The 14,916-nt window shown below is 37.7% G+C and overlaps 1 protein-coding gene across 1 annotated transcript in view; it reads left to right on the plus strand.

The window, feature by feature from the left end:
• Positions 1–14,916, plus strand: part of GUCY1A2 (guanylate cyclase 1 soluble subunit alpha 2) — a 147,430-nt gene that overhangs the window by 89,908 nt on the left and 42,606 nt on the right. Inside the window, exon 6 of the mRNA XM_061457786.1 lies at positions 9,993–10,136. Coding sequence (XP_061313770.1) covers positions 9,993–10,136 — 144 coding nt within the window. The remainder of the gene's footprint in view (positions 1–9,992; positions 10,137–14,916) is intronic.

The following is a 14,916-nucleotide window of genomic DNA, read 5'->3' on the forward strand; positions in this document are numbered from 1 at the left end:
TGAAAAGCTGAGACACAGAAACTAAGAGAATCAAATAGTGAGGTAGAAATGGAAAGAGATTTTTTGATCCATTTGAAGATAATCTTATTCTCAAATTATATCTGGAAAACTTTTAAAACTTTAAAAACCAGGAGGTTTTTTAAGGTATCCCAGAGATTTTTGGAATCTGTAATTAATATTGTATCCAAGTAGAATTAATTTCAGCAAAAAGTGTAAGTAATTTAATCTGACAGACGTTGTTAAGCTTTAAAGTGTTGCACAATTCAACTATTTCAAAGCTTTTCTGCCAAATCTCTTCAGTAGAAAAACACACAGAATACTTCAAAATGCAAACAGAAGTAAGCTTCAATTTCTATTCATACAACATAACCTCCCCCCCCCAAAAAAAACCACAACACCCAGATGTTTATTAATTTGAAAAAAGTCAGTATTCCCTGTTTGTTACATAGACAGATGTAGATCTGTAAGTTACCTCAGGATCAAGTATACTTAGGCTGTGCTCAGAGGAGGCTTTTCTGAACTGTACCTACAGCCTCCAGAGAAAGGACACACACACCTCATCTCTCAGTGGAATAACTTACCTAGTTTCTATCCAGCATGTTTCTTTGACATTTCTCTCCTTAGAATGTGTGTTTTAGGTTATGTGACTTGTTCAATTCTTTCTAACATAGGCTGCCCAAAATAGTTCACGTTTGCCCTCCCTCCTGTTAGTGATTAATAACATCCCTGACCTGCATGCCAAAATATGCATGCCAAGATACAGGATTTCTTGAGCTAAGCAGAATCCTGCTGTTGTGCTGACAAACTATCTTAGCACTAACAGTTAACACACTCGTTCAATCTTTTTTTTTTTTTTGTATGGGGTTACTTAATGTGAGCAGGAACATGCACTCTGTAGTGCACTTCCAAAATCACAGGGTCTGCCGTGCATAAGAAGGTAACAGCTCACTTGGACTCTTCTGAGAGTTTCACAAACTAAGCTTTCTCAGTCTGTGGCTTCCAGTTCCTGGTGCATTCCCATCCTGAATCCTGGCTTCATTCTGGGATGAGACTTAAGAAACCACCTCCTTAAATACTCTTATGCTCCATGGAAATGAAACCTAGGTGTATAAGAAGCTAAGATACGCTTTCTAAGTCCAGGTTGACTAGTATGGATGGCACTTGCTCCAAGAGACAGCTAGGGACATAGCTTGACTTTGTTGCTTAAGAAACTATTCCCAGCTCTTCAAAGCAAAATTAATAAGCTAGAAGTCATTGATTTTCTTGTTAATGTAATCATAAGAATCACTTAAACTTCATATTCTCCAATAAATGATGTTCTGAGCCTGGATTAATCTCTAAGAGTGGAAAGGAAACTGTCATATGGGGTGTAGAAAGGCTCATCTGTCCATCTAAAAATCAGTTTTCCAGAAGGACTGCTTGATTTCCCAAAACTTGCACTGTCCTACTTCTAAAATTTACCTGCCTCAGTGAACTTCCATATTCAGTCTGCTTTATATCTCTTCACATGGTCTTGTTCATTCTTTCTCTCCTGCTGTTCTGGGACAGAAGTGAAACAATGCTATTTATAACATGGAAGTAGTCATCTATAGACTATTCTCAAAGTCAGCAGAGGTAAGTATAGTTTTATAGGGTAAGTGTGAATCATTTTTAGTCTGAGATTCATCTTTTCCTGAAGGAGATGCTTAGCATAGGTCAGATGACTGCTACAGTTCATTTAATTTCATGGATTATGGAAAGAATTGAGAGTGAATAATTCTTACTCAGATTACTATATTAGAGATATCTCTGGTTAGGTAAGCTGAAACTCACCCATGTAGTCTACATCTTATTAACTTTCAGCCTATACAGAAAGGCTGAAAGTTATTAGAAGAAATATTTCTTCTTTCCTGCTTGTGCCATCTAGTTCTTGTATGCTTTAGTTTTAGTTATTTAATCACATTACATAGTTTTATGTCATGTTATGTTTTTTAATGCAGAGTGCATTTTGACTGAGTAAAATAAAGTCTCATTGCATTTTAACTTCTGTCATATAATCAGCATCAACCCAAGTTATTTCTTTCCTAATTTCATTGCTTTTTGTTATAATGGGAACTAGAATAATTCCCATCACCACAGAACAGGAGTATTGTGCTGTCTCTCAGTAGGGTTCCTTAGAATACTTTACTGATTAATTCAAATCTTGACTTTCCATGACTTTTGCAAATGGATATGATGATTGTGGTCCAAAAAACTATGTATTACTCTCTTCCATTGAAACAATCAATAACATGTAGGATTGACTGTTAAGATGCAATGGAGTATTCAAGGGTCCTTAACATTACTGCTGATTCTATTCACTTTCAGTTAATAAGAGAAATATTAACAGCATTTCATCAACCATGGAAACTGAGGTGGTAATTTTACTGATGATCACTGGAGAACAATAAAGAAAGGCTGACGTTCTGGCAGATACTAATCTGCTGGATGATCACCAGGGAAACTGTAGTGTTGCAGCCCCAAACAATGCAACTCTGTGACTCAACTGAGCAGTAAAGTTATCTATAATAAAATACAGAGAAAAAAAGATATCAGTATAGCTAATAGGTATATTGGGAGACAGGGTGTAGCAAATAGTTAAAGCTTGGATTATAGCAGAAACTGCTGTAGCTAGTGCATTGTAATGGTCTGCGTTTGACAGTATGGAGCACAGATACTTGAAGAAGGACAAAAAGCCCCATGAGCTACTTATGAAATGTCAGGTACATGTAGCAGACTTTGTTCTAGCATTGTCATTTTGAGATTTATGCCCTTAAAATACAAAGATTATGTTCTTTATCACTGTATTTGCTGAAGCATCTATTTAAATCCTCGCTGTCTGCAGAAATGTTTGATTATTCTTTAAAAACTTGCAAAGTTCTTTTTATCTGAGACCTTATGGTCAGTAAGTTTCACAGGCTTCCCTCTTTCCTAACCCATAAGGATTATGGATTAAGAGCCCACCTTGTCATCTCGAAGACCTCCCACAGTCACTGGAGCTGCTCTTAGGTTCCCCTGAAGCCGTCTCTTGCTTGTCCAGAGGCTGAGCAAGCCCAGCTCCCCCAGCCTCTTGTCACAGAGCAGGTGCTTCAGCTCCCACCATCTTTATGGCCCTCCACAGAGCCGGATCCAGTTTATTGATCTCTGTCTTGTACTGAGGGGCCTTAAACCGGGTGAAGTATCTAGGTGTCATCTAATGAATGCATCTAATGGATGAATAACCACTTTCCCCAATCTCTGTTCATACAGCCCAGGCTGTCATTGGCCATCTTTGCTCTGAGGATGTGCTGCTGGCCCAAGTGCCCACCAGAACCCCCAGGGTCTTTCCCACAGAGCTGATCCTCAGAAGTTGGCCCCAGGCTGTTTCAGTTCCAGGGAGATGCCTTCCCAGGGGAAAGACTTTGCACATACCCCTGTTGAATTTCTTAGGTTTCCTGCTGACCAACTTATCCAGCCTATTTATGTCCCTTAGGATGGCAAACAGACTGTCCCACCCAGTGTGGTATCAACTGTGGGCTTGATCAAAGTGCAAATAATGTTATTATCAGGAAAAGAATCATAGATTTTGTTAGAAAAGAGAGACATACTTACTCAGTTGAATTCTAGATAGTTTTCTTGCATACTGTTATTTTGAAAGGTGCTAACCAATCGGTACAGATTGCATGCACCTAGAACAGTGTCTTTTATTTGTGGAGGAAAGGCGAAACATGCATTGGCAACAGGTGAAAAGAGAGGCAGGTATTTTAAGGTGGAGAATTATGTTCTTTGTGGGAAAAAAACCCACATCCAAACCAGAAAAATAGTTTTCTCAGTGGGAAAAGTTAAGTAAGGAAGAAGACCACTGAAGTGTGATAGCTAAGCTCTTTTCCCTACTGCTTATTTCTATTTTTTATCAGTCTCAAGCTTTTTAAGAGGAAACTCGTATCACTGCAACTGCTGTTTGTTATTATTTCAGTTCTATAAAATTAAATTTTATAGACTATCTCCCAGCACTAGCAGAGTTTCAGGCTATTGGCAGATTCCTCAGAAGTGATAAGAAGCAGTCTAGTAATAAGCTTCTCTTCAGCTAAATATAGCTTATACACTTTGTATACTGTGGCTGTAAACAGGGTGTGGAGCATAAAGAAACAGTTTAATACTCCCAATTTTCCTGCCAACTTCAAATTATAATGATTATGAACCAATACTTACTTCAGCAGAAATAAATGTTTCTGGTGATTATAATAACAGAAACATTTGAGACCACAAGCAGGATTTGATGCATGTCAAAAATCAACTGAATTTGAAGAAATATCTGTTGCTCTATAAAAGAAGGATAAGGAATCAAGACATGGCTGAAGAATAGCTGAGTTTAGTTATTCTATGTGAAGTCTGTATGTATGATATAGGTAATCTATACATGCTAACAGAATAAACTAAATAAACTTTGGACAGCATGTCTTTCTTCGTGCATGTATCACTGAAAGGTTTTCTTTTCTAAAGGAAAAGCATCCTTGAGCTAAGGATGGTTATGCAATACTTCTGTATTTACTTTTCAAAGTAATCCTGCATTCACTTGTATAACATCAAGGTACACAGGACTGTCCTGTAGTTCTTCATCCAGAATTGCACTGTAATTTTTTTTTCCCAGTGCCTTGTGAGGAAAAAAACAAAGAAAAATCTGGTCTTTATATCTATCTATATCTATCTATCTATATATATATCTCAGGCAGGTGCTGAATGATGACTGTCCCTTGAATGGATTTGTCTTGAGAAGGGCTCCATCAGCAGTTAATTTTATCTCAATGGGACAGCCAACTCAAACTAAAATCACTAGTGTAACCTGTATTAAGGGCTCTTATTTATGTATGACAATATTCTAATGGTATTTATTCCTATAGTGAAGACAATACAATTTTTTATTTCCAATTTATTTATTTTGCAAAAAAGCATTTAACAGTCCATAGAGACAGTGGCATAGAGTATTTTAGGGTGAATAGCTACTAAATGTTATAATCCTTAGGAGTAAGATAATAAACACCTATGCACTGCCATGAGAATTTTGGAGTTTTGATCATAAGCAAAGAAGCCTTCTTGAGAGGAATATAATGTAACCCATTAAAAAAGGAGTAACCCATAAAATAAACACATTTATGGCTCTTATGTGGAAAAAAAAGAAAAAGAAAGTAATAATAATGAGTATTCCACTGTAACAGTTATAACACAAATTATGTATCAGGCTTTTACAGCAAACCTGCTGAAAGAGACAGGGCTAAAACTAGAGCCAGTTCTCCCTCCAGGTACTTCTTTCAGTGGATGTTATGTTTCTTATTGCAGTAGGAATTTGAGGTTAGAAATGCCACAAGAGTGACCCCCATGGTTACATTTTTTTCATGTTTATTTCCAAGTTGTGCTTTGAAAAAGTTGCGAGCAAGATTCCTGAGACCTCTAGGATTCCTGAACTTTTTTGACAAAAATCTTTAAATTTGCTGTTGCAGGTTTCACTTACAAAATGGTGTTTCCCCATGTGTGTGCAGCCCTGAGAAATGAAGTGTGACACTTCAGTTCCTTCATTACTTCTAGAGGTTCATATACATAATGATTGGTGTATATTCATGCATTCACAAGGAAGAGTAAAGAAACAGTGATGTTATTTTGATACACCACATTTTCTCTTCTAAACTGACACTGAGTCAACACCCTGACTTTGTACCCGGAGAACATCATTGAGCTACAACTTCCTGTTTCTCAGTGAAGTAACAGCACAACACAAAGTTTAGCTACTGGTAATTAGAAGAGACCTGTTGGAGCTGCCCAGGGAAAAGTTTATTAACCTCTGTTCTCTAGACACGTTGGAAATGGAGAAATTGCATTCTGACTACCAGATTCATCTGAAAATCATATTCCACCTAAAATTGGTAGAAAATAAGAATGTGTCTATAATACAATAACTTTAGATTTAAAATTCTATAATAAGTACTGTTCATGTCTAAAAGAGACATATAGTATCAACCGACAGAAGTTGGTATATAGAAAATGACTTCTCAAAAGTAGAAGATATTTTTGCTTGCTTCCTGCTGCAAGTCTTAAGCATTGTCACTTTACAGTATTCAGCAGCATCAGGATGTCTACCAAGAAGTTTTTTCTGATTTGTAGAGTGCACACAACTACTTCAATTGATTATGAATCTTAATATTTGATTTGTTGAGGTCCTGACTGAAAATCTTTCTGGCATTTCCAATTGGGTTTCTAGAAGGCTTTAGAGAAGGCCTTTCTATAGCAGTATAAGTAGCTGCAGTGTTTCCTGACTTATTTGTTAATGAAGAATAAAACTTATATCCTACATTTCTCAATAGATTATTATAATTTTGAAATCCAAGTTCATCCTCATTTCTGTTCAACAATGCATGTATTAATTCCCAATTAATGAAAGCTCCAGTGAACCTGGAAATGGTAAATCAGCAAAAGGGGATGAAAAGTAGCTAAGAATATGTCAGGCTATCAGTGAGTGGCTAGAAATATTAAGAGCAGTAAGAAACGATAATTTAACTAGAACAAAAATGCACTAAATCTTAATAAAGTTAAAACTGTCAATAGTATACAAAAAATTGTTGAAATATTCAAAACAATATATATTTTTAAAAAGAAGCAGGATAATGTTTTCCAGCTGTAGTGCAAAATACATTTTCCTGTATATGTATCTAGGAAGGATATAAAAATCAAATATATTACTAATAATGAACTACAATAGTCACATTGCAATGTTAAACCCTCAGAATTTAGTTTATCACACGGTAGAGATTTCCTCTGGAGTTTCATTACTGCCTATCATCATCTTGAAGAGTGTCAAACAGATCTAACTGCTGCTATTTTTAGCCACCTTGGTTAGTATGTTCTTTTTCTCTTAATTCCATTGACATTTACTTGAATATTTATGGAGTAAGTTACTCTCTGGTGTGCAGAGGGATTCCAGGATCTACCCAAAAGACAGTTGGGCATGAGCTATCAGAAGTGTTCTGTTTTTCTGGTCCAATTCTTGCTCCTGAGCCAAGGAGCATGCACATCTGACTCACTGACAGGCCCAGCCTGAAATTCAAAAATGCAATGAAAATCTGTATTGCTCTCATCACTCTTTCTATTTTAATGTCCTAATACAACCTCATGAAGTTCAACAAGACCAAGTGCAAGGTCCTGCACTCCAATTGGTGTAATCCCAAAATTAATATAGATTGGGGTATGAAAGGGTTAAGAGTAGCCCTGCAGAGAAAGACTTGTGGATATTGGTAGACGTGAGCTGGCAATGTGCACTTGCAGCCCAGAAAGCCAACTATATTCTGGACTGCATAAAAAGATACATGGCTGGCAGGTTAAGGGAGGTGATTTTCCCCCTGTACTCTGGGACCCCACTTGGAATGATGTTTCCAGCTTGGGTCCGAAGTACAAGAAAGACATGGACCTGGTAGAGTAGGTCCAGAGGAGAGCCACAGCACTGATCAGCAGGATGGAGCACCTCTCTTATGAGGGAATGCTTAGGGTTGGGATTGTTAAACCCGGAGAAGAGAAGACTACAGGAAGAACTTATTGTGGCCTTCCAATATATAAAGTAGGTTTATAAGAAGAGCGAAGAGGCAGACCCCAAAAAGCAGTTGTGGAGAAAATTTGAAAAATTGTCAAATCTAATTTTAAAGGAGGGCTGAGCCAAAGTTAAAGTTGGATAGATACTCAGCATGGAAATTTCAGCTTATATGCTTAGTTGGGAAAAATCTTAGTAATGACTGAAAACAGGGCCACAGAATAATAAACCATTAGACAGCCTTATCTGTTGTCTTCACACCCAGTTTCAGCTACCAGGTTGGTCTCAACAGTCCTAACCATTCCCCTGGTTTCCAGTATTACTGTCAGAGGAACTTCATAGGGACAAGCACTTTAAAGTCATGAGGAAGCTTAGGTCCAATTTTTCTGGCAGTACACAGATACGTACAATGAAACTTCAATCATGCTACTCATTCAGTGCATACAATTTAGCCGTTAAATTAGTTTACAGAGCTATGGAAATTTCCAAATGGGAATAAGCTAAGAAAATAAGTTGTTTCGTATGAACATTTCAGGAACATGATAGGGTCCCAGATCTGTACTTGCTTACAGTGGTGTAATACAACTATCCCTAGTGGAAAAGTTATTCTGAAATTAAATTATTCAACATTTGTATTTATTTTTTTGTATTTCACATCATAGATTCAGCTCTTTTTGTAGTAACTGCTTTATTTCTATTCAGACTGGTTATATTTGTCCACAACTTTTAAGAATGACAATGGATTTCTAGTATTCTCCTTCTGATTTAGGGATATGTTTAGCATCTATTTCTTAGCCATCCAGAGTGTCTTTTTAACTTCTGATACTTTTCTCACTATGTCTGTGTATTTAGTTCCCTAGTTCTACATTTTTCACCAGCCACTACAATATACTTGCCCATCCACCTGTCTTTGGAAAGACAACCTCCTAAACTGCAGGGAGTTGGCAACTCTACTTCTTGGGGACAGAGATCCTGAGATATGGCATGTATAAAACAGGAGGCAGGCAGCAGTATTGATTGCTCCTATATGTTTTTCCTATACACAAGTACTATGAGGAGCTTCCAAAAGTGATGAGGGAGTGCTAACAGCTGTCTCAGCTCTCAGCTCTTGAGAAACCCTCAGCTTCTTATATATATCCTCCTGCACAGTCAGCAGGAAAAGGATAAGGTGCCAAACTTGGCAATGGACTTGTAGCAGGTCCTATAGGTTTGATGATGGGAAATATTTGCTCATATTGCTCTGGGTACATTTACCTGTAATGCTTAGTTTTTGAGATACTATTTCCAGTTCTGGAAACTAATCTGAGAAGAGCTCTATCTACTAATATAAGTAGAATCCCTGCAGAAAGAAGAAGAAGCTGTATTTATTCCCTGAACAACTCCATCCTCAGTGCAAGCTTTCTTTTCACGCAAGTCTTTGCTGAAGCCTTTACTGGCATTCCTATAGCATTGTGGGCAGGGTGAAAGCCAGATTAGTTGCACAGCTAAACTGGAATGAATCTGTGAGGACTGAGTCTTCTTGGGCATGTGTTAATGGACTGTGTGCAGAACATGTTGCAACTGTGTGGGCAAGCAGAGTGCAAAACAATGCTGATAATAAAGCTGCAGAACTTGAGGGCTTCAGTATTTCTCAGGCTGCCTTTAACCAGATCCAGTGGGCTTCTGTAATTTCTTTTGCTTTCACTTGCTCCTGAGGGACAGCTTTCTTCAAAGGAAATAAAGGATAAGAGAGAGATAAGACCTGTCTGAAAAGACCAGAGGGATCATACTGCTGAACTTGATGCCTGAAGGTAGGAAATTCAGTCAGGTAGCCTGCGTAGTAGAGAGAGGTCACGATTCTTATTTGAAAATAACAGTGACAGCTACAGCAAAAAGTATGTAGCAGTAGCATCTATTTATTTGAAAATTATCCCTATACCAGGAAAAGCTACCTGCTAATGAGAAGTTATAGAGTCTTCACTGGATTTTATGATGTTTTCCTTTTTCTAATTCTCTTCCTGATATAATTTTCAAGCAGAGCAAATAATAATTATGAATTATAATCATGTGGTGCTATTCTTACTCAAAAGCAAAATCAGCCAGGATGGTGTCAAAGCTGTAAGCAGTTTCTCATTTAGGAAAACAGGGTTTTCTGTGTTACAGCTATGGGAAAATGTTGTCATCTCTCAGCTGATGGCATACACTGTTCTAGATGTAATGATGTTCTTCGGTTATAATGTTGATGAACCACTATGCAATCACATGTCAGGTTTTGACTACACCTGTTTGCAAACTCAGGTAATTATGCCCCGTTGTCTAATTGCTTATTTTATGGATGTTTTGCTCACACATTTTAAGCAATGATATTTGATTGCAGATAAGTAATGATAGGGTTTTCTTCTCATTATCATACTTGAACATTCGATTTGTCTGATTACTGCAGGTGGAAACAATAGGTGATGCGTACTGTGTTGCAGCAGGGCTCCATAAGAAAAGCCTTAGTCATGCTAAAGCCATTGCCCTCATGGCACTGAAGATGATGGAGCTTTCAGAAGAGGTTCTTACTCCGGATGGGAGCCCTATTAAGGTAACAGCTTTGATCTTTATTCTTAGATAGTCAGAGATACATAGACCTGATTAATTCTGTCATGTTCTGTCAGCTGAAATTTGTTTACTGCTAGGAGAATTTAAAATTGCATCAATATATCACAGTCTTTTTTTAGGGACATATATTTCACTGGTGCCCATCAACAATCATGTAAGATATGCCTTACTTTAGTAAGCACAGTGGACCACACAGACTAGCTGTCACCTTGTCAAATGTGTTGAATGCCTGTTTGTGGCTGGAGGGTATTAAATGCATTCCTGAAGCTCTGCCTCCAATTCAGTTTAGTGGGAGAAGAAAATTCACATGATCCATGACTGTCTCATGCTACAAGCTAAAATACAGTATGCAATGACAATAGGGAAATTCAGTTTGGAAGTAGCCTCCTGATCTGAACTTCAGTACTAGGGTAGGGGCACTCAGAGTTTTGTGGCTCTAAGGGACCACATGCCTTTTTTTCTGAATAGTTATTGACCTGTATAAAAGAACAATGTGTAGACCGGGTGCTTTTTCTCAGTTGTAATGTGCTTCCTTCCCACGCTACTCCAGTTCCTTCTCCTAATCTGGTATAGGAGATAGCAGGAAGTGGAAAACAACATATCCGTTTGTACCATTTTAAAGTTACACTGGTGTTCTGCTTTTCTTAATTTTATATCAACTTTGCAGCCTCTAGTATTTGAAATCGGTAATGTTTAGGTCGGAGATGGAGATTCAGCACAGAAGAAAAACCATGGAGATATATACGTGCCTTTCTTTTTCAAGGGTTAGATTACACATTGTTTTCATTAAGTGTACTCACTCCTATTTGTGGTTAAATTGTTTTTCCCTTTTGTTTTCAAAGAAAATGTGGGTATTATGTAGAACAATTATTCAACACTGTCTAAAGCCTATAACAAAAGCCATATGAGAATAGATGAAAAGGCTGGACAGATTTCTCATGGGATGATTTACACCGTAGTTCAAAATGCACTTTGTAAACTGATATTCCTCATGTCTGTTAAAAAATGAGGATGCTGCTGATTTTTTCTTTTTTTTTTTCTTTTTCTCCAATTACTGAAAGACTGTTTTGAAGGTTTAAAATGACAGAAATAAGGTAAATTTTTAAAATATGTGTTCAGGGATGTTGCTATGATGCTCCTTGAGCAATCAAGTTCTTCATTCCAACTCTTCTCTTTCTATTAGTTAAGTCGTATCTTAAACTATATTCCTTGAACTCTTTATGTATAGTGAATTAAGAAATATGTAATCCAAATGAATTGTTCTGCCCATAAGGGAAATGTGGATGCAAGGCAACCAAGCTAGAAATACCATGAAATATAGTATGGAAGCACAATATTCAAATGCAAATATATTTTCTGAATGAAATATTTTTATTTTATACATCAATGCTGCTGCTGATATTTTTTTTTTAATATCAACATAAAATACCTACTTGATTATTGAAAAATGTCCACACATTCAAAAGAATATCATACTGAAAAATGTCTGGGACTAAGGATCTTGAAGAAACTTTATTTAAAGCTTCATGTGGACATTCATCAAACACAGAATAAGCATTAAAAGACAATGTCTGAAGTTGCAGAGGGCATAGTGTTTTCAAGCTGGTATTAATTTAATCCTATTAAAATAGATTTTCTAGATTGCTTGATGATTTCTCTGTTTTTTCAGTGTCTATAGCTGGCTAATACCTTTAAGCTACACTGTCACATTCTGGGAGAGCTGTCTTCCAGATCTTCTCCATCTTTTCACTTTCTTTTGAGTGATTGCTGCAAATATAGGGAAATTTTGAAGGTGTATGGTTTACTCTGATAGTCACAGTTTATGACTGTTTTCATTACTACCTGTAACCTTTTCAGAAAATTTCTCCTGATTTCAGTGGCTGCGTAAGAAACCCTATAAGAAAAGACTATAAGGACAGTGCAAAGGAAAAATGCTTGCAGAGTATAAAATGCTAGGAATAATCAAATATTTTCAGAAGTACTAATAAACTCCTTTTAGAATTCAGAAGAGAAAAGTTGGTTCATCATACTTAAGCTGAAAGTAGAAGTACTGAGAAGCTCCTCAGTGGGTGTTAGGTGTTCTGTCTTCAGTTTTAGGTGCAATAGATTTCAGGACAAGGGATGGTGATATCATAGACTGTAGTTGTTACTTTTGTACCTAGACTGGCAAATTGTGTTTAAAAGCTTGTCTTTCACAGCAGCATCTTGATTTGATTTAAAATCTATTAAGTCTAGTATTCCTCTCTCATGTATGTCTGCCCAGTAAAACAATTGAAATAAGGACTTCTGGAGAAGTCTGCTTCAATTTGTCCTAGTTTAGGATGAGATGAATCACGCTCTAAAAATGTGTTTTCTCAGTTGTCTGTAAGGCAAGTTTATGGACTTAGCCTAAATGTGGATGTCTACAGCGTAAGCTTCTACACTTTGTCAGATGAGTCCTCCTACAAATGGCAAAGAATGCATAGCTTTTCTTAGTGGTTATGTCAATGATCGTCACAGTTCAAAACATAGAATCACAGAATCAGTCATAGAATAGTTAGGGTTGGAAAGGACCTTAAGATCATCTAGTTCCAACTCCCCTGCCGTGGGCAGGGACACCTTACGCTAAATCATATGTATTATTTCTAAATTGAGGTGGCATGACTTTACCTCAGATGTCAGTGATCCCTATTTTTGTTAGCTGCCAGTTTTTCGCTTAAAAAAACGTGAAGATGCCCATTGTGCCATAGATTCCCATTAAGAAATGTTCGGTGTGTATAAGAATGTTGCAAAGCTGTGTCAGTTCAGATTGGTGTTCACGTGTTTGGGCAATGCTCTTAAATACATGATTTAACTTTTGGGTTGCCTTATATGAAGTCAGGAGTTGGACTTGGTTCTGTAAACTACCTGAAGTTTAAGAAGCCCCTATATATGTGTAACAGTTACTATGGACTCAGCTCATAACCAATAGTAGAAAACTTACTGTGCAAAACATTTTGCAATTAAACCTTTCCATTAAAATATTTAAATATTCATTAGCATTAGATGCAAAATACACAATGTAGACTATAAGACATTATAAGTGGCCTGACTTCTAAATAGTCAATGAAATTGTACTATAATGTGGTTACTTTGGGCTGGTCCTGTTGGTATGGATGACAAGCACAGTGTTTTGACTATGTTTTGACCTTAATTCTTATCTGTGATTCATGTTAAACAAGCACAAGTCATATTTCCTGAGTCCTTGCTGAATGGGTTGAATATAGAATGCTGACACAGTTTTTGTTTTATTGTATTGAAAGACCTACATCAGTATTTGAGTATTTGAAAAGAAGTTGAAACCAGAGGGCAGTTTTCCTCATGCCCAAGATTTGGTATCTTTGACAGCATTCATGAGCTGCTGTGACTAAATTCTGGCTTTATTCTTCAGGATAGTTTAGTAGCTATTTTGAAAAGTAAGACAATTACTTCAGTAAATCTGAGGCAACTTTTCAAAACATAATTCCTGAAAATACGGGACTTTCTGATCTCAGGGCTGAAAAGGTGGGCTCTGTTTTCTACTCATTCTCTCCCAGACTGGCTGATAAGCCCTGATTAAATACAAAATATTATTATCAGACATTTTATATAATACATGACACCACAGTTATTTGAAGTTTGATTTCTGTTATTAGGCTGATAGCTACAGCACAGTTATTCTGTTTCTGATTGTATTTTCTAGTATGAAGCAAAAATGCTAAACTCTCCTTAGTGTTTGCAGGTGATTTCTTTTCCAGAGACATATCTCTTGTTTAAGCTCTCTGAGATCAGCACTGGAAACCACGAGTTCAGTTTTATTCCCTAGGTTTTTGAGGTGTGACTGATACTATGCATATTTAAGAGGCTCATTACTTAGGGGGGAACATTTTTTTAGACAATGTCATAATGAATCTGGGTTTTCCTGGTTGCAGACTTCAGCTCTAGGGAAACCTAACTGCAAATAGGAAATTTAGTGTTTTATATTTGACGATTGTTCACTTAGATGTATCTGGCTTTATGATTATGGTTTATGGAATTTAACCATGCCAAGTGCAAGGTCCTACACCTGGGTGGGAGCAACCCCAGGCACAGCTACAGGTTGGGCAGAGAAGAGATTCAGAGCAGCCCTGCAGAGAATGACTTGGGGGTGTTGGTTGATGAGTAAATGAACATGAGCCGGCTGCAGTGTGCACTTGCAGCCCTGAAAGCCAACCGTATCCTGGGCTGCATCAAAAGGAGCGTGACCAGCAGGTCAAAGGAGGTGATCCTGCCCTTTACTCTGCTCTTGTGAGACCTCACTTGGAGTATTGTGTGCAGTTCTGGTGTCCTCAACATAAAAAGGACATGGAACTGTTGGAACAAGTCCAGAGAAGGGCCACGAGGATGATCAGGGGACTGGAGCACCTCCCGTATGAAGACAGGCTGAGAAAGTTGGGGCTGTTCAGGCTGGAGAAGAGAAGGCTGAGTGGAGACCTCATAGCAGCCTCCCTGTATCTGAAGGGGGCCTATAGGGATGCTGGGGAGGGACTCTTCATGAGGGACTGCAGTGACAGGACAAGGGGTAACGGGTTAAAACTTAAACAGGGGAAGTTTAGATTGGATATAAGAAGGAATTGTTTCCTGTTAGGGTGGTGAGGCACTGGAATGGGTTGCCCAGGGAGGTTGTGAATGCTCCATCCCTGGCAGTGTTCAAGGCCAGGTTGGACGAGGCCTTGGGTGATACGATTTAGTGTGAAGTGTCCCTGCCCATGGCAGGGGGGTTGGAA

The sequence above is a fragment of the Pezoporus flaviventris genome, unplaced genomic scaffold (assembly GCF_033815535.1).
Source record: "Pezoporus flaviventris isolate CSIRO_AGI_PZ_B2104156 unplaced genomic scaffold, CSIRO_AGI_Pfla_v1 ptg000025l, whole genome shotgun sequence".
NCBI lineage: Eukaryota > Metazoa > Chordata > Aves > Psittaciformes > Psittacidae > Pezoporus > Pezoporus flaviventris.